We start from the raw sequence: 19211 nt of genomic DNA, 5'->3' as shown, positions 1-19211 counted from the left end.
TTTGTTCAGAATCGATAGGAGAATCGATTGCGCTATATTTTAATGGGGGTAATTTTTTTATTATTTTTACATGCTCAGTCTACAAGTTTGTAATGCAATATCAATAACTAGCATTTGACGCGTTATTTGTCAATGAGCAACACCCTTAACTTGCCATTGGTAAACCTTATCTCGTTGCAGTAAGGTATGGAAATGGTCAGTTAACAGTGTTTACGATGGTAACTAGCAATTGTTTGATGCCACTAAAACGACGAAGTATCTTGTGTGGAATTACCAGTCGAATAGAATTGTTAAGAAAACTAAACAACGAATATTTTTTTAATATTTATTGGATTAAATAATAAATACTCAAGATGAGTTTAAAATAAAAAAAAACTTTTGGGGTGTCTCTGGTTTTCAGTGGCTCAAGTAACACCGTGTATATATCCTTTTACTTTAATGCACGAGCATCCAGTAGGGTTTCCAATCTGTTTTCAAATTGTTAGAAAGATCTGTCGGATTTGGATCTTATCATACCTATATATTAACTATGTTATTTTTTTAGACGAAAACGGTTCATGCGAGCCTAATCAATTCCGTTGCGATAACCGGCGATGCGTCCTGAAATCGTGGATCTGCGACTCTGAAGATGACTGCGGCGACGGGTCGGACGAGCGCGGTTGCGGCGCAGCGCGGCCCGGCGAGGCCTGCGCGCAATCTGAGTTCCGTTGCAGTGACAACCAGTGCATACCGAAAAGTTTCCACTGTGACAACCATCCCGACTGTTCCGACGGAGGCGATGAGATATGCAGTTAGTAAACCTTAATTACGATAAGACATTTATTTCTCCGATTTTTTAATTACTGCTCTATTCATTACTCTCATAATATTTCTGTAATTTCTGCCCTTTGCTAACTAGAACTAAGAAGTAATGTAACGTTTTTTTTTTACTCAGTTAATATCACCATACGAAAACTGCCTCAGCCGTCAAACGTGCAGTTAAATCCAGGAGAGTCTCTGAGGCTCGAGTGCGAAGCCGTCGGTATACCAGTCCCCTTCATAAACTGGCGTCTCAACTGGGGACATGTCCCAGCCAAGTGCACATCTACCAGCATCGATGGTACTGGTGTCCTGTCTTGTCCTAACATGCAGGTAAATGTTATATACCTACACAGTATATTATAGTGGATGACAGGACACTAGGTACTACTTTTTACAATCCATACTATGCATCATAATTTCGAACACAGCAACTGGCTATTCATCGTAGGTTTTTTACACATGTTAGCAACCCGTCGACATGTCTCGCCAGCGTTGTGTCGATATTGTATGAAAGTTCCACCCTGGTTCCACTTCACCGTAGGTAAAAAAATCCACTGTTAAAATATATGTACCTTATTGTGTGGTGATAATTATTTTTGCAAAATTTAAATTGTAATGCATTATTTATATCATATATTTAGCCGGAAGACAGCGGGGCTTACTCCTGCGAGGCAGTCAACAACAGGGCGACGGCTTTCGGCGCTCTTGACGCTATAGTCAACGTCGTCCGCACCTCTATTTGCCCTAGTGGATATTTCAACAGGTTAGCACTTATTGGAAAATACGGCAAACTTGCAAATGACGATACATGTCGTTTGCAAGTTTGCCGTATTTTACGTACAAAGTACATTTTTCTGTGGCTTAAGTGAAAAGAGGTACAAGTCCCGCGCAGTTTAGATAAAGCAGGTGGAACTTACCTTTTTTCACCTGCGCTGGCCGCGCTCCGCAAGCCTTGTACCTCTTTTCACTACGGCCACAGTTTATAAAGATTATCACTTCATTATTTGGTGTAGAATGTTGGATGGCAGTAAGTGCCTAGAGTTAAACCAAGAAAAGTCTGCAGAGATTTTGACAGCACACGCAGTGCCACTGTTATTTATACGTCATAATTTCATAGAAGTTTGACGTTTAAAATAATACCTGCAATACGTGTGCTGTCAAAAACTCTGCAGACATTTCTTGGTTTGACTCTATCTACCTATTCTTCTAATTAGCTTACCAAAATTTATCTGCGGGCTTTTTTAGGATGCAATGGAGAGAGCAGAAAGATTTACCCCCTTATTCATAAAACTTTACGGGCCTGATTTAGTTAAATTATGATTTATCCCTTTCTTACAAATACATAAGTCAAAATGACAGATCCGACAAACGATTCATAGCTAATTCAGGTCAGTAACGCGTTTATAAATAACGCCATAAAGTAGATTATACCTGTTATAACTCATTATTGTAATTTATGTCGGTTTTCAGCGAAGCACGTTCGCCAAGTGAATGCATCCGCTGCTTCTGTTTCGGGGAGTCCACTCAGTGCAAGAGCGCGGATCTGTTCATCTACAACATGCCTACGCCGCTGGGCGAGGGCGGCACGCGGCTGGTCGGCGTTCAGCAGGAGCCCAACGGTGGGGTACGCCGCACCAACAATCCCATTGACCAGTACTACTTCCAACCTCTTAGGAACGGCGCTACGGTAAGATAAAGTCTGCAGCAAATTAAGTTATTCATCGGGTAGTGGTTAATTAGCCTCATGCATGAAGTTTATATTTGAACGAAATATGTTTTATTCGGATGCATTTCCGTTTTTAAATTACCATTTAATTACATAAATTATAAATAAAAAGTACAAAAATTTGCCCGCGAAAAGCTAGTGAGCGAAACGCTCGAAACGCCACGTGACGTCACGCGTTCGACAGGTGTCATTAGTAATAAACGTCAGTTGGGCCGCCCAACGTGTGACGTCATCACGCTCTGTCGAATTCGCGCCAAAAATTATGAGCGTTTCAACCGCTCAAAAATTTTCAACATTTTAAATTTTTTTTAATAAAATAATGTTAAGGTTTACAAAAGTATTTTTATGATTTCCGGTGTTCCAACGATATAAATTATGAATCCAAAAATAAAAATAAATTCATGCATGGAGCTAATTGTAAAGTAGGCAAAATAGGTATACCTATAAAAGTAAATGACGTTTCTAGGGGCGCATTTAGTTTCTTTTGCGCATGGGAAAAATAAATATTAATATATGTGTAGCTTTGCCTGCTCCTCATCTGGGAACACTCCTAGACAACGACTCATTGCGGGTGGCAGTAGCTCTCCGCCTGGGCTGCGATGTTTGTGTGCCTCATAAATGCATCTGCGGCTCCATGGTGGAGGCGAATGGCCATCACGCTTTGAGTTGTTGTCGTTGTTCGGGGAGGTTTCCGCGTCACCACGCTCTCAATGACATCGTAAGGAGGGCCTTAGTATCCGCCAACATCCCCTGTGTCCTGGAGCCTCCGGGCCTCTGCCGCACCGATGGCAAAAGGCCGGACGGCTTGACTTTGGTGCCGTGGCAGAGGGGTACTGCCTGCTGTGGGACGCCACGTGCGTTAGCACTTTCGCGGCCTCACACCTCGGCCGAAATGTGCGGACAGCTGGTGCCGCGGCAGATTTTGCCGCGGTCAAGAAGCGGGATAAGTACGCGAACCTGGCCGGTAATTATTATTTTGTACCTCTGGCGTTTGAAACTACTGGGTGCTGGGGGTCAGAGGCCATTGCCTTTATCAGGGAAGTGGGACGTCGCGTTGGGGGAGAGGGGATCTGATGCCCGCGCAGGTTCGTACCTGGTGCAAAGGTTGTCCATCGCAATTCAACGTGGTAACGCGGCTAGTGTGATGGGCACCTTTGCGCCGGGGACAACTCGTGGGGGACTCTTTGACTAGGCTTAAGTTTATTGAATTGTTATTGTTTTTGTTTTGACTTTTACCTGAATAAATGACTTTCCATATATGTATAGCTGCACTGAGAGAAACGATGCAAACATCTATGCATGAAGGTGCGACCATGTGATTACTCGACCTTTAGTTTATTCTATCATGCGAAGACTGATTTGTTTTTATGATAAATTCTGTGCGGAAAGAGAAGAGTCGTAGGATTTGAGGGCGTGCCAGTACTATGTTATGATTTTTGCTATGCTGACAACACTGTCACGTAATTATAGTACGACACTAAAGATCATGATACTTGAGTCCCGTTATTCCGCGTTTAACCACGGCTCACTAAATGGAGCCTGGCGTGGCCTAATCCTATGAATTAGCACAGGTTCAAACTTTTGTTTTTATGTCCCAGATATTAAAGTGACAGTTCGATTGATATGTCATTGCTGCTAAATTGGCCTAATGTGTATCTTGACTATTTTGAGCATTAGACTTGACACCAAATTTAATATACTTAGTATGCGATCTTAAAAATAAAGAAATAATTTCATTGAAAATCTTTTATTCATACTTTTATTCATTATAATATTTATAATCGAAGTCGGAATCTTAATATTAAATGTTACTTATACTTAATTAAGCTAGCTTCAGAACAACCAGAGGTATTCACAGAACTATATCTTCAGTTATTTTAAGACCATGAATGACTTGAATATTTATGTAAATAAATATATTTTTAATGAATAAACGTAGTTATTTTGTGTCAGAGACTAATTACTTCAGGGAATCAATTAAAATAGGTAATCATTTAATATTTAATACAACATAAATACCCGTCATAGCGGAAACACGTTCTGTGACTCTTTGTTGGTCGATTTCGAGCTGTTACCCCTTTTTCCCCGCTGTATAATATTAAATATAATTTCCCTTGTGGAACTACGTACCTATGGTTTTACCCCGTTTCGACATTATTTTATACATAAATCTTGCGGTTCTTGTAAATAAAAATACATAATGAATAATGACATGTAAACGACAGAAGTTTGTTTATTTTTTATAAGACAGCTGTCTAAGTTTTTATTGCTGTGTAAAATTTATAATGTTAGACGTGGGAATCTGCCACGAGTCTTCTCATTCCGCACATACTCTAATGTCCGTTAATAATGTGACTCTTTATAAATCAAAGCAATTGTCTTTAAAAACGTATAAAACTTTTCTACCAACTAGTTTTGTTTAGGTACTATGTCTTTCTACAGATCACCAAACTGCAAGTACAGGGCTATCCCACATCGACGGACTCCTTCCCGTACTTGACTCTACCGGAGTCCTACAACGGCAACCAGCTCACCTCGTACGGAGGCTACATCAGATATACACTAACGCCTCAGTCTGCGAGACCAAACACAGGCTATGACAGCAGAATGCCAGACGTCATTATTCAGGTAATTTTTGTTTAAAATTAACGATTTCAGTTCAGGGCAGTTCGTATGGCCGATGGCCAAAGGGAGCATACATTTAGTTAGAGATTTTGCTGCCCCCCTTTGGCGACGCCCATGAGTCAATTCGTGATTTTGAAATGATGAGTAGTAAATAGTTACCTAAATTTCCTAAAGCTGCGAAAGAATATCACAAAATATCTTATGTACCTACACCGAACCGAACGCAATTATGACATTTTAGGAATTAAAATATTTGGAATATTAGACGAGGGTAAAATATATGATAATTGAGTAGAATGATAATATTACAGGGCAAATACGAAACTCTAATTTATCACCGCGGCCGCAGCGACCCTCGGGCTACCAGGGTGGAAGTTCGCTTAGCACAAGGTTCGTGGCAGAAAGCTACTCCCAACGGACTAGAGCTAGCTACCAGAGAAGATGTCATGATGGCGTAAGTCACATCTCAACTTGAACAGTTTTCAAAAACTAATCATTAAGTATATTTTTATTTGTTTTTTAAATTTTAGATTGGACAACGTAGAGATGATATTATTGCGAGCGAGTGTGAACGGTGTGGGGGTCAACATTACCGAGTTCTCCATGGAATCAGCTCAAAGCTTTAATTCGGGCTTGGGCGCTGCCAATCTCGTTGAAGAATGCTCTTGCCCTCCTGGTTATGACGGACTTTCTTGTGAGGTACATACAAAATCTTATAAAAGGAAAGCTAATTAAAGTTCCCTTTCAAATCCATATTTAATGTAACTAACGGCGCATAATCGCGGCGCATAAGTAGATATTTTAGATTCGATTTTCTATGGAGAGAAATTTATGTAATAGTATTATACCCCATTTGGTGATGTGTTAGTTCGGAACTTAAGAATACGAAATCGATTAGTAAATAATAATTAAAATACCCATGAATCCCATAATCTATTAGGGCCCAATGGTAAGTGATGGGATTAGCCGTCGTAATTATTTTTGACTGCTATATGTACGTACATCAAAAACGTGAAAGCGGTAATTGATTTTATTGTTTTGTATAATATGTATAATATTAACGAGTAATTAGGTAAGGTAATGTTAAATAAAATCTAATTCAGAAATGTTCATCGGGCTACGTTCGTGAGAGTTCCGGCTTGTGGCTTGGCAACTGCGTACGCGACGCTCCTCGCGAGTGCCCGGCGGGCATGTACGGCAACCCGTCCAGCGGCGCAGGCTGTCAACCCTGCCCGTGCCCTCTGACCGACCGCGGCAACCAGTTCGCCCGCACCTGCTCTCTGGGACCGAGAGGACAAGTCATCTGTGACTGCGCTCCTGGGTAACTAACATACTTGCATATTTGAAGCATAATTATATACCTAGTATTACTATACTCAATTATACAGTTCTTTGCTTGAAATGAGTAGCAATGGATCACTATCACTCCTGCGTCGCAATGGCTTTGGGACGACGTTCTCTGCAAACGAGTGCATGCCTGTTTGTTGAATGGTGCTCTTGGGCCAGATTCGGCCCGACTAAAGGCTGTAGCGGAGAACGAGTCAGGGGCTTAGCTGCACGCGTTGCCCTCGCCTCACTTAGGAACGTTGCTGGACAATGACACTGTGAGGGTGAGTGTTGCCTTACGGCTTGCAAGTAAGGTATGTGAGCCCCACAGATGTCCTTGTGGTGCAATGGTTGAGGTTAATGGGCACCACGGTTTTAGTTGCGTGCGGTGTGTGGGGCGAATACCGAGGCACCAAGCTATTAATGAGCTGGTTCGACGCGCACTGGTTTCGGCAAACATACCCTGTATTCTAGAGCCTCCAGGGCTAAGCCGTACAGATGGCAAGAGGCCTGACGGTCTTACACTGGTCCCTTGGGCAAAAGGCCGAAGCCTGCTGTGGGGTGCCAAATGTGTGTGTACTTTCGCTCCCTCTCATGTTAGTCACACAAGCAGGAAGGCAGGTGCAACGGCTGAGGCTACTGCTAAGTTTAAGCACGGTAAATGCAACTTGGGACCAGTGTATGACTTTGTTCCGGGTGCTGTAGAAACAGCTGGGCCGTGGTGCACCGAGGCCAAGAAGCTGATTAGGGAGCTTAGGCGTCGGCTAAGGGACGAGGGCTGCGACCCCCGAGCTGGCTCTTATCGGGTCCAACAGATATCTTTGGATATTCAGCATGGCAATGCAGCTAGCATATTTGGGACGTTTGGGCCAGGTAGGGAACAGTTCGGGGCTTAATTGTTAGAATAGCATATATATACACTGCATATAGGTATATAACAATTAAGCCCCGCTTTTTTTTTGTTTTAATTTTTCATTTTTGGCGAAGCGTGTTGTGGATACTATTTTTATGTGTGGCAATTGTGACGAACCCTGCGCTGTGGATTGATATTGTGTTTAATTTGTTTTATTTTCTTGCTTAATTAATAAAAATTATTTGTATAAAACAAAAACAAGAAGTTAGATAAGAACATTTGTCGGTAATTCCAAACTTCCACATTAAAGAGCAGACCTTATAAAATTTCATGCATTTTCAAGCAGGTTTCCAGCCTGCTTGAAGATTCCAAGAATGTACATATGAGTAAGTATTATGAAGTTTCTGAAAGCACCTTACCTATTTGTTATTTACAGTTACGAAGGTGACCGATGTGAATATTGCTCGGAAGGATACGAAGGCAACCCATTAGTCCCTGGAGATTACTGTCGACGCAAGGTCACGTCCAGCTGCAACGCCGTCGGCACCCTCCAGTCTCGTTTGCCTGACGAGTGCGAATGCAAACAAAACGTGGAAGGCCGGTTCTGCGACCAGTGCAAAGACGGCTCATTCCACCTGTCAGCAAGCTATAAGTAAGCATTTTCTTGGTTTTGTACAACATATTCAAAGCCTGAATATTGAATGTTTAATTCGACAGATCAATGAAATAGATTTGGTTGCAGCTAGGACAGTGTTCACAGTGTTATTTGATTTCAGACACGGCTGCGCAAAATGCTTTTGTTCCGGCCTAACAAAGCAATGCACGAGCAGCAATCTCCGGCGCAATACCACTAGCGTTACTTTCAACACACCGGAGGTTGTGGACGAAGTGAGCGTGTACCAGAGCGTGCCGCTGGGCTTGGACGGCGCCGGGCGCTACGACGCGCCGGTCGAGGCCTCCGCGCGCCCTCAGATCGTCAGCGGGGTACTGCTCCTCAATGACGTCGACAGATCGCGCAACAACATTTACTACTGGAGCTTACCTCGAAGGTATTTTTAAAACTTTTAAGGCCGGTTGAATGGTTGCATACTCCTGTATGAAATGTTTTATTACTTTACTGCTGAGTTACAGAAGTAAACCGTCAATTATGGTTGGTGCAACTGGCTCTTAATATTCGTGTTTATTAAAAACACTTCAGCCGATTTACATAATTCAACGTCTTGTTTGTAATACAGCTATTTAGATACCTATTCAAAAATCAAAATTATCGTATTTTAACAATTATACCAAATACATGTTTATTTTTCAGCTTTACTCTCGATAAAGTGACGTCATACGGCGGTTACTTACACTACGTACTGCGCAACGTGCCCGTCTCCGCGGACGATAACAATGCTCCTGATGTTCAGCTAATTAGCGTAAGATATTTTTTGCATCACACCAGCTCGTAAACGTTCTCTTTATTCTTCAAAAACATATGAAAAAGTTGCATTTTATCCACAAGAGGCAAAGTAATTAGATACTTTTGAGTTGTTTTCTCCCGTTGCCTTATGGATTTGACTTTTAAGTGATGATTTTGAATGCTGAATTTTTACTAGCGTTAATTTTAATTTGATTTGTAATGTCAAACAGTTAGTATTTTCCTCATTGGTGTGGTAGAAAAAAAATTGTGTTTCACTCGGTAGCAAATTTTGTTTAACACTCGCAACGCTGAAAATTCCACTTTTCAAACAATTTTGGAAAATTACGCTTGCTCGAGTAGGTATCAATATTAGTACGAGAAGTTAAACAACAACTTTTCCCCCTTGTAAAACAAATAACTATTATGAGTGTAAATGAAATCAACAACTCCAATAACCAAAGTTATTTTATTGTTTTCAAGTAGACCATTAAATTAATTTCAAATCAAAGATTATTTATATGACATATCCTGAGAGTCTTGAGTTACAAGGATTTGCTGTTGTAGGTTTTTTTTAAATGTAGGTACCTTGCCTACTAGTCAGCGACGTAACTGTCGTGGATCCTATACATAATAATTAATATACCTACCTAATATTGCGGATATATATACTCTTTTTGCAGCAAAACCGACAAACATTCCACTACTTTGGCAACTTCAATCAAACCAGCGACGGTGTCTTGGACGCGTCCGTGCCGTTCCTAGAAAAAGGGTGGCAAAGGTTAGTTTAGTTGAACAACCCCTTATTTTGCAAGCTTTTATTTAGTTTCACCTGTCACGTTGTCAGTATGTAATCAAATATTGCGAGGTAAATTAGACTCACTTCCCATTACTCAACTGAACTGAAACTTTACATAGTTATGTGAGTTGGGTTTGGGTGACCAAGCAATATAATGACCAGATGTGTGCCAATGTGGCCATAGGAACTCTCTGATAAAACAACGCAATCTCATTGTGTTTGGGTTTGTTAGAATTGTCTCGATAGAACAGCAGTCTGCGATAAAAACTTGTATCTATTAAATTTTTGACAAAAAACTAAGTCGAAGATTAACCGATAGTGTTTTAACAAGTTTGGGAACAAATCAAATTATTTTATTAAATATTTTGATTTGTTTTTTTTTTAAGTAGTCACACTACTATATATAAATTAAAAACTGTAACAGATGTCATATATTAAAGAAAAAGTGACGAAGCCCTCCAGTGGTGAAGGAGGCCTTCGTCACTTTTTCTTTAATATATGACATGTATTACAGTTTTCGATAGTGTTTTAATTAAAATGTGCACTTAATTAATATTGATTAAAAACAGGTCCATATATACGCAGTAGTATGCATGTACTTATTTTATTTTTTCAGAGCTGATGGTACAACGATACCACGTCAACAATTCTTGCTGGCTTTAGCGGATGTTAAGGCAATTTTAGTAAAGGCGACGTATTCGACAAGCTATCAAATAGCTAGCCTGGTTAGTTCAAGCATAGACATGGCAGATGAGAACGGCAACGGGCCGCTGGCGGCGGAGGTCGAGCAGTGCGTATGCCCCGAGGGATACTTGGGCACCTCCTGCGAGGACTGCGCTCCTGGCTTCACCAGGTAAAAAACAAACACTACAGTACTAAAATATCACATTGATATTAAACTGACACCAACTGACACTTAGCATTATCTTAATCTTATACAAAATACCGCTAAACGACATACAATAAATTACATGCAAGGTGGATTATTTGGTAGTGTTACTTATTGTAAGTTTTAAAATACAACTTTATATTTATATAATACATTGTACCTACCAGTCACTTTTCTATGTTTAAAGGAGTCAAGAAGCGTTGTACTTGAGACGTTGTGTACGGTGTAATTGTCAAGGAGGATCTATTTGTGATCCAGAAACTGGCGATTGCTTAGTAAGTAATCAATACATATGATATGAAATTCAAGATTAATTTTATGTATGTGTTGGTATATTATAATAGACACCAATATAAAAATATTTTTTTTCTTTGCAGACATGCCCGGAGTATACAACTGGAGCCAATTGTGAAGACTGTGTACCCGGATATATGAGAGATTATAGAAATAATTGCGTGCCCGATAATACCCGCTACCCTACACCGAGCCCTGACAATTGCAAGTGCGTTTACTAAGTGATATTAAAACCGACAGGTAACCTTTATTGCAATGGTTCGTTCATAAATTAACGATTGAAATGGTTAATTTTATTTCAGCTGTGATGCCCGCGGTACAGTTGGGTATCCAGGATGTGATGACAGTGGCAATTGCCATTGCAAGCCATCAGTGACCGGCGAGTCTTGTAACCGCTGCAGACCAGGTTCATTCGGACTTAGCTACGAAAATCCTGAAGGATGTATTACATGCTACTGTTCTGGAGTTACTACGGACTGCTCTGAGGTACTCGTGTGCGCTTTGCTCCATACTTATCACTGGTGATCAACCACAACAACTCATCAATAAGGTTTAGGAATAAATCAATCTAGCCGTTGATCACAATAATAAATATATTTACTTGCAGGTCACCAATTTATATTGGGATCAGGTTCCCGCACCTATGGTCGGCGAAAACAACTATCGTATAATGGACTTGGCAGCGCAAAAAGTTTTGAACGACCACTTCGTCCCTAATCCCGCGGAAAGTGAATTGACATACTCGTTTAGCTTCCCACCAGACGAAGAACTATTTTGGTCCCTGCCCCTGTTAACCCTACCAGGTAAATACTGTCACATGTTTTTTTTTACCTTGCAATAATACATTTTGATACGTCGTGTACGGTGCACGGATTATCCCAATGATTGTAAATATTTATTAAGTCATAATATATTATATGGGTACTTTTTAGACAATATGTTTCTGTGTTTACCAGGAAACATGTTGCTATCATACGGAGGAAACTTGAGTTTTAGTCAGAGGTTCGAAGTGGATAACCCGTATCCAGTGTATAACAACCCAGGCACTGACGTCGTCCTAGTAGGAGATGAAGATTCTGTGTACTGGACAAATCCACGATCGTTCCAGTCTGGAGAGGTATTGGTAAGTACAGAACTGATCATTTTATGATAAACGTTCATATAAATACCTATTAGAAAGAAAAACGAATATCATGTCTAGTAATCTACCTACTTATCTTTCGTTTATTTTATGTATCATAAAGTGTGTTAATAGTTAGATATAATAATAATTAATTTCCTTAATAAAACTCCTTTTTTATTACAGTTTAATCAGGTGCCGTTAGTTGAAAAGAACTGGTATGTTATAAACACTCGTGTACCGGCAAGCCGCAATGTCTTCATGTCAGTGTTAAAGAACCTGAAGCGGGTTCTCGTCAGGGCAACTCTCGCTGACTTGCAAAGGGAAAAATTGACCTCGACCTCTATTGCAATTGTGGCCATGGATAAGGCTTCAGAGGAACGGCGTCCAAATGCTGCCAAGGGAATTGAGGTAAACACTACTGTGCAATATATTCAAAATATTTTTAAACGTTTATTATTTCAGAGCCGCATTTTAACAGTTCATCTGAAAACACATGTACCTACCTAATCACTAATATTGTTACGGTTTCAGAGTTGCAGATGCCCAGCGGGCTACAGCGGCAGGAGCTGCGAGTCATGTTCCCCCGGTTACTACCAGCTGAGCGGGCGCTGCCAGCAATGCAGCTGCAGCGGCCACGGTTGCCACGTCGACAGCTACGACCAGGTCGTGTGCGACTGCCCTGACCCTAACTCCGCTTCTGACTGCTCGCCTCTTGGTAAGTACGAGTTACAATTATTGTTTGTTTACGACTTTATTACCTATTTAAAGCCAATAAAATCATATCGTCACGCTGCACGCTGTTTTCCAACTGTTTTTATCCTATTTTGACATCAATAGCTACTACCTAATATATATTTTTTATAAAAAAAAGATAAAGCGACTTCAAAAAGGATGAAATAAAATATTATCCTTTTTAGGGTTCCGTGTTTAAGTATATAATATAATTATATATAATCATAATTTTCCTCGAGTCCGTCTGGGAAATCATTCCTGTCACTAAATCCATTCTCCGCCCCGCCACTGACCCACTCCCTCAAACCCCCCGATCACTCAACCTCACAGCACATCAACCCCTGATCACTGAACCCCTCGACCCTAAACCACCAACCCTTCAACCGCCATTCCTCGACCCCTAACCCCAGACTCCTTAACTCCTAACCCTAACCCCCAATCCTTTAACTCCCAAACCCTCAGTCCCCGACCCATCAACTCACCTCCCCTCAACCTCCAACCTCAAACCCCCCAAACACTAATACCCTCTACCTTCACCTCTCACACCTACCTCTCACCTCTCAGTCTCTTAGGTTTTTTCCAACACTACCCTCATTAAAAATCATAATACACATATGAGGGAAGTTCCACATTTCGTCCGTGGTCTTCATAATCAGTAGCCTTACCACGAGTTTGACATTAATATATTCGCTATCGTGTGCGTAACTTACTGTTTATGCATCTCGCTCGTACTGTCATATTAGTGTACAAAGTAAGTTACGAAGACGCTAGCGAATATTTAGTGTCAAACTCGTGGTTAGGCTACAGTTGCACTAGTTACTTTAGAAAACACCGAAATCACCATACACGTGCCTTTAAAAATTGAGGAGTTCCCTCAATTCCTCACGGATTCCATCATCAGATCAAAACCAAAAATATTACGAAAACACCTTGGACTTCTTTTAAACAGAAAAAGAATTACTCAAATCGGATCATGGGTGCCGGAGTAATCGCTGAAATCATTATCATCAAAACAATCATCATCATCAGCTCCACTTCATCGAATTGGTGGTTTTCGAAAGAAAATGCTCCAGTTGCTTAAGAAAACACCCAAATCACCATACATGTGCCTTTAAAAATTGAGGATTTCCCTCAATTCCTCATAGATCCTATTATCAGAACAGCACCAGATTAATGTGGGACTACCTTGGAGGTAGTTCCTTTCAAACAAAAAAAGAATTGTTCAAGTCGGGCCACGGGTCTCGGAGTAATCGGTGAACATACATTAAAAAAAATAGCCACAACCGAATACAGAACCTCCTCCTATGAAATTGAAGTCGGTTAAAAACTGTAGTAGTCAAATACTTAACATGCAAAAAGTTTGTTATTGCTTCTTTAAACAACTAGCATAAATCAATGTATATGATTCGCAATGCTGTAAAAATGTTATATTATAAAGTGAATGTTATGTTATATTATATTGTTTTAGGTGAATCTGTCGTAACGACTAGTCGACCGCCGCCTCCTCAGTCCAGCGTGACCGTATCCATTTCCAGCCCCACCATAAAGATTCAAAACGTCGGTAGCTACGTTAACTTCACGTGCCAGGCTAGGAGCTTTTACAGAGCAGGTCGACTCCCCGTTAGCTGGAGTAAGAAGAACGGATACTTGCCTCAAGGACGATACACGATTGACGACCAAACAGGAACACTCACTATCACACGGGTACAAGTATCGGACAGTGGCACATATATCTGCCAGACGCATGACGGCGTCACTGCCGGTCAAGCAACAGCAACACTTACTGTGGGAAGTAAGTTACATTTCTCCTTTATTTATTTCCAGATGTAAGATAAAATTAATTGTATTTATTTACTTTGTTATTTCCACGCTACATCTTGGATTAGCTTTACCAAACTGGATATACTTCGCCAAAGGTAATGTTTATATCATAGGTATATAGGTATAATACTTATCGTAATAGTATTTAATTAACCGACAATCCTACAACAATAGTAGTGTTTTTAACGCGTATGTACAAGTAGGTACCTTTTATTAGCTTATACTTTAAACATACTTGATCCTGATCCCAATTATAGGACGTTGTTTAGTACCTTGTTTCTCAAAATAATGAAATAATGCCTTTCCAGCAAATCCGATGACAAGTCCTACCGTATCAATACAGCCATCAGTGCAAGAATTATACGAGGGAGAAAGAGTTGAGTTAAATTGTGTCACTGACGGAAACCCCGCTCCTACAATCGAATGGCAGAGAGGTAATGGACAACCTCTGCCCGCGACGGTACAGCTTATTGAATCACTTTTGATAATCGATAGTGCGAGAGAAGAAGATTCTGGAGATTACAGGTAAAAGATAAACTTGAATAACCTTTTCGCCGCGACGTCAATGAAGTAATAAAGTGTCATCAACGCCATGTCAAAAATTGCACGTCAACAAACTGTATTTATAAAAAATTTGATCTGCTTTAAAGAAAAATAACTACCTACCTTCTATTAAGTATATTTGTGTTTTTGACAGATGCGTCGCCAGCAACAACATTGGGACCGACGATCGCATAGCGAGTATTATCGTACGACCTTCGCCGTCCAGGCCACCTCGCGAGAGACTCACAATAAAGCCATCTGCATCTAACGTCGTCGAAGGCCAAAGCACTAACGTCGTATGTACCGGGACAGCTAATATACCACCCGGTTCCATTAAATGGGTCAGGTAATTACCGCAAATTTTATACGTTCCTGAATTGGAATAATGAAAACACGACGTGGATGTTCACATTTTTATTATATTATTTCAGGCAAGACGGCAATGAATTTGAAAAAAATGTGCAATCACTGAATGGCGTCTTGTATATTGATGTAGCTCGCCTTGAAAATCAAGGAGTGTATATGTGCAAGACAACTTCTGGACATGCAGAATCGATGGCTGTGCTCGTTACGGTTATCCCTGTTGGCACGCAATCGCCAGTAGAGAGTCCTGGCGTGGAACTTGATGTAAATGATCTGAAAATTCCAACTGGGGAAAGTGGGGTGGTTCATTGCACTGCCACAGGAAACCCACTACCGCGAATTGTATGGGCAAAGGTAAACTGTAATATTATCTAATGAATAATATCATGTATAATAATGACAAAGATAACATTACTGTATTTAATTATTTCACATTCAGCACGAAGGTCAGTTCGGCCCAAGCACCAGCCAAAGAGGAAACACGCTGACAATTGCTAATGCCCAGGAGAGTGACCGAGGATTCTACGTATGCAGTGCCATCGTAGACGGAAACCCAGTAGCATCCCAATACGTCACTGTGGATATAGAAAGTAAGAATTATTACAATATCTTTGATTTTTAACATTTTAATACCTCTGTATAATAAACGTATTAATAGGGAATATTACGCGAAACTCTACGGAGGGGGCGCCACTACCACCTAGGGTCTATTGCGAAACAAGAAAATCGAAAATTTCGTTATCTAACATCTCTATCACTCATTGTATATTCGAGCGATAAAGAGGCAGATAGCGAAATATCGGATTCTCGTTTCCCGGTAGGTCCTCTGTAAAGCCTGACCAGAAATATATGATCATGCGCCATGTTGCGGAATTTCATTGAAACTAATTTCTTATACTGGCAATAATTTTAATGATAGGTTGTCACTGTTGTCAGTGTCATTGTGGCGGTGTACTTGAATAATGCTTAAGTGTTGAATATTAAATAATAAATGACAAAAATGCCCAAAACTATACATAGTCAGGAGCGGAACATTGTTAATAATGTAAATAATAAACTGCTGGAAAAGAACAGTTCGGGAAGTTAGTTAAACTATTTCGCTACGAAACATTTCCAAATAACATCAGAGCTGACAGGTAAACAAATCAAAATGTCATTATAGTCTGGTTATTACGACTTAGTTATTGTAGTGTTATGTTATGTTATACAAGCGAGGAAACACAGTAACAAAATGCCTTGATGCCCAAACCAGTACAAATTGAACCGTAAACAGTACCGGACGGTTACAGTTTACGGTTGAATTTGTACTGGTTAATGGTTAATTACAATTAACGTTCGGCCAACACTGCTTGATGCATCAATATCATATTTTATTGTCTCTGAAAACTTGTCAAATAACTGTTAAACGTACAGTATGTATAAGTTACTGTATGGTTTACTAAGGGGGCTAGTGCTGCACTGTGGTGGCAGAACATTGCAGAATATTGGTATAACTGTAAAGGCATGCTTTTTTCCGCGATTGTAACAAATCGAAAATAAAGGTATTATTCTAACATTTGGATTCTGCATTCATTTTAATATATTTATGTGTGTTTAGCGCGTATTCGCCCTAGAGTACAAATTTGGCCACAACAAGATGTGCGCGCTCGGATCGGCAGTCAGTTTGAGCTCCGTTGTCAAGTCTTAGAAGGCGAGCCACGCCCCGACATTTTGTGGTCCAGAAGTAAAGGACGTGCATTGTCGGCCGATGCTCAAGTTGGCCCTGCGGAAGTTATCAGGTTTGTTTTTAAACTTAGGTATATAATAACTTCCATGATGTGTTGGTAACGTCAAAGAGGATATAATAAAATAGAGCGGTACTGTCATAGTAAATTTTGTAACCACGGTAAATTCACTGCCATCTATCGACATACTTTAAAACTAAAAATGAAGATTTATAAAGATAGGTTAAAATGTATTTAAATATGGAAAAATATTTTTTTTATTTCCATTAATTATTTTTATATGATTTTGAGCCATGTTCTTTCACTGATATGCGTTCAAATTATAAATAACAAACGAAACCGTCAACGCCCTCTATACGAGAGTAGGCCAAAACTAGTGGCGCCATCTGATTAAGAATAAAATTTTCGTGATTTTCGAGGCACGTTTTTTTCTTAGACTGTATCCATCTATTACGGAGTTATATCTATCTTTGGTAACGTTTAAAGGATGTACCCACTTACATGGTCTTTGTTTGTGGTATTTAGGTTCTCGAAAATCGATGTCAACGACGATGGAGAGTATATTTGTAACGCTGGAAACAAAGCCGGAAACGACACAGCTACAGCCACTCTAAAAGTGTGGTCCCCGCCAGAGATAACTATAACACCCGACCGCTTAATCAGAGTCAGCTTGGGTGAACCCGTGGAAATTAAATGCAGAGCCAACGGCTACCCAGAACCTATGGTGTCAATACATCGTAAGTGACCCATCTAGTGTTTTATTAATACCTGCAGAAAAAGCGACAAATAGTCGAAGCGTTCAATGATTTGCACAAGCTATTTTATCTTAGCACTAAGTGAATTCGTGTTATACCTAATCCTTTTGAGCACTAGTACCTTACTTGCGTAAGGTGTGAGATTTTTGATTTGGCAAAATTTTATTGGCTCAAGCGAAAAATAAACCTTAAGTAATTTAGCTAAATTAATTACTTCTCTGTCACTAGTTTTAAAAGAGTTAAATACCTTGGAGACCACTATTTTTATCTGCAAACAGTGCGAGACCAATCTGGGCGAGGGCGCGTGATCGTGCCTCCGACTCCGCTCGTGGCGTCGCTGCGGCTGGCGGCGGCGAGCGACGCCGACAACAAAGACTATATCTGCACCGCCACGTCGCTCGATCAGTCCGTCGACGAACCGTTCACGGTCGAAGTCTATCGGGGTGATGCCGGCTTCGGCAACGGTGGGTTTATGACCTTGAAAACATTCTACTAGTAAATATTATATTCAATATCTCTGTAATGTTTACGGTAGTGAATTTAAGATCGTACCATATTGTATACCTAAATACTTTATTTATAGAGTAAAGAGTACCATGAATGACAAAATTGTAAATCAATATAAATGCACAATAATGTTTATACTTTAATATACATTCTCGGATATTCATATTCAGAGGATGACGACGGATCAGGATTCGAAGATCAGGAAACGTATAATCCGGACCAACAGCTAACCTCAGAGCCTCAGTATGCCGCGGAAGGCCAGGACACCAACCTCTGGTACCTAATACTTTTATTCAGCTACAAATTAAAATTCGGTTTTGCCTGTTCCTACTATAAAGAGAGATCGTATTTGAAAATCGACATGATGAATAAGGATCATATAGATAGGTACACATTTTGCTGGGACGTCAGTCTTCCGTGACTACATAACAGGTAGTGCAACCTGGCTGAAACGTCGGAAAAAAGGTAAAATAATGAAATTTAAACGCGTTAGACCCGTTAATGATATTAATTACTTTTCAGATATGTTTTGTATGAGGTTAAAAAAACATTGATTAATATATATTTTTTAATTTGATATAACGTGATTATTCTAGGTGCAATTACACTGGTGACTACGACCACGATCTCAAGTGGTCAAGACGCGATCGCCGTCCATTACAGCGAAATGCGCAACTCAACAACAACCAACTAATAATCCGTAATGTGAGTTGTTCACGTATATAAACATAATTAATGATTCTTCATATTCTCTTATTTACATTTTGACGTATTTTCATTTACTCCTTCGATCCATTCACACTGGTTTTGATGAATCGATCTGTAGGTACATCTAGTTTAGCGAGCGTATTGTGTAGGTATGCTGTTATTCACATGATAAAGCAAATGTCTCTTTTTATCACCGAGCCATGGAAAGAGACAGACACTGTCA

The 19211-nt window shown here is 40.2% G+C and overlaps 1 protein-coding gene across 17 annotated transcripts in view; it reads left to right on the top strand.

Annotated features, from left to right (window-relative positions):
- The window catches only part of LOC134754140 (basement membrane-specific heparan sulfate proteoglycan core protein), a 319966-nt gene that overhangs the window by 260419 nt on the left and 40336 nt on the right, over window positions 1–19211 (top strand). For all 17 annotated transcript variants that reach the window (XM_063690229.1, XM_063690236.1, XM_063690227.1 and 14 more), the window contains 30 exons: window positions 545–790; window positions 935–1131; window positions 1443–1564; window positions 2272–2488; window positions 4970–5155; window positions 5464–5606; window positions 5683–5851; window positions 6256–6473; window positions 7768–7983; window positions 8108–8380; window positions 8641–8749; window positions 9414–9511; window positions 10146–10382; window positions 10606–10693; window positions 10796–10920; window positions 11015–11198; window positions 11320–11515; window positions 11669–11835; window positions 12019–12243; window positions 12367–12550; window positions 14036–14359; window positions 14697–14913; window positions 15086–15277; window positions 15363–15648; window positions 15734–15884; window positions 16892–17072; window positions 17544–17755; window positions 18052–18237; window positions 18451–18556; window positions 18877–18985. In XM_063690229.1, the coding sequence (XP_063546299.1) occupies window positions 545–790; window positions 935–1131; window positions 1443–1564; window positions 2272–2488; window positions 4970–5155; window positions 5464–5606; window positions 5683–5851; window positions 6256–6473; window positions 7768–7983; window positions 8108–8380; window positions 8641–8749; window positions 9414–9511; window positions 10146–10382; window positions 10606–10693; window positions 10796–10920; window positions 11015–11198; window positions 11320–11515; window positions 11669–11835; window positions 12019–12243; window positions 12367–12550; window positions 14036–14359; window positions 14697–14913; window positions 15086–15277; window positions 15363–15648; window positions 15734–15884; window positions 16892–17072; window positions 17544–17755; window positions 18052–18237; window positions 18451–18556; window positions 18877–18985 (5564 nt within the window). The remainder of the gene's footprint in view (window positions 1–544; window positions 791–934; window positions 1132–1442; window positions 1565–2271; window positions 2489–4969; window positions 5156–5463; window positions 5607–5682; window positions 5852–6255; window positions 6474–7767; window positions 7984–8107; window positions 8381–8640; window positions 8750–9413; window positions 9512–10145; window positions 10383–10605; window positions 10694–10795; window positions 10921–11014; window positions 11199–11319; window positions 11516–11668; window positions 11836–12018; window positions 12244–12366; window positions 12551–14035; window positions 14360–14696; window positions 14914–15085; window positions 15278–15362; window positions 15649–15733; window positions 15885–16891; window positions 17073–17543; window positions 17756–18051; window positions 18238–18450; window positions 18557–18876; window positions 18986–19211) is intronic.

The sequence above is a fragment of the Cydia strobilella genome, chromosome Z, assembly GCF_947568885.1.
Source record: "Cydia strobilella chromosome Z, ilCydStro3.1, whole genome shotgun sequence".
NCBI lineage: Eukaryota > Metazoa > Arthropoda > Insecta > Lepidoptera > Tortricidae > Cydia > Cydia strobilella.
The sequence above is the reverse complement of the archived record's forward strand: the minus strand, read 5'-3'. Positions and strand labels throughout refer to the sequence as shown.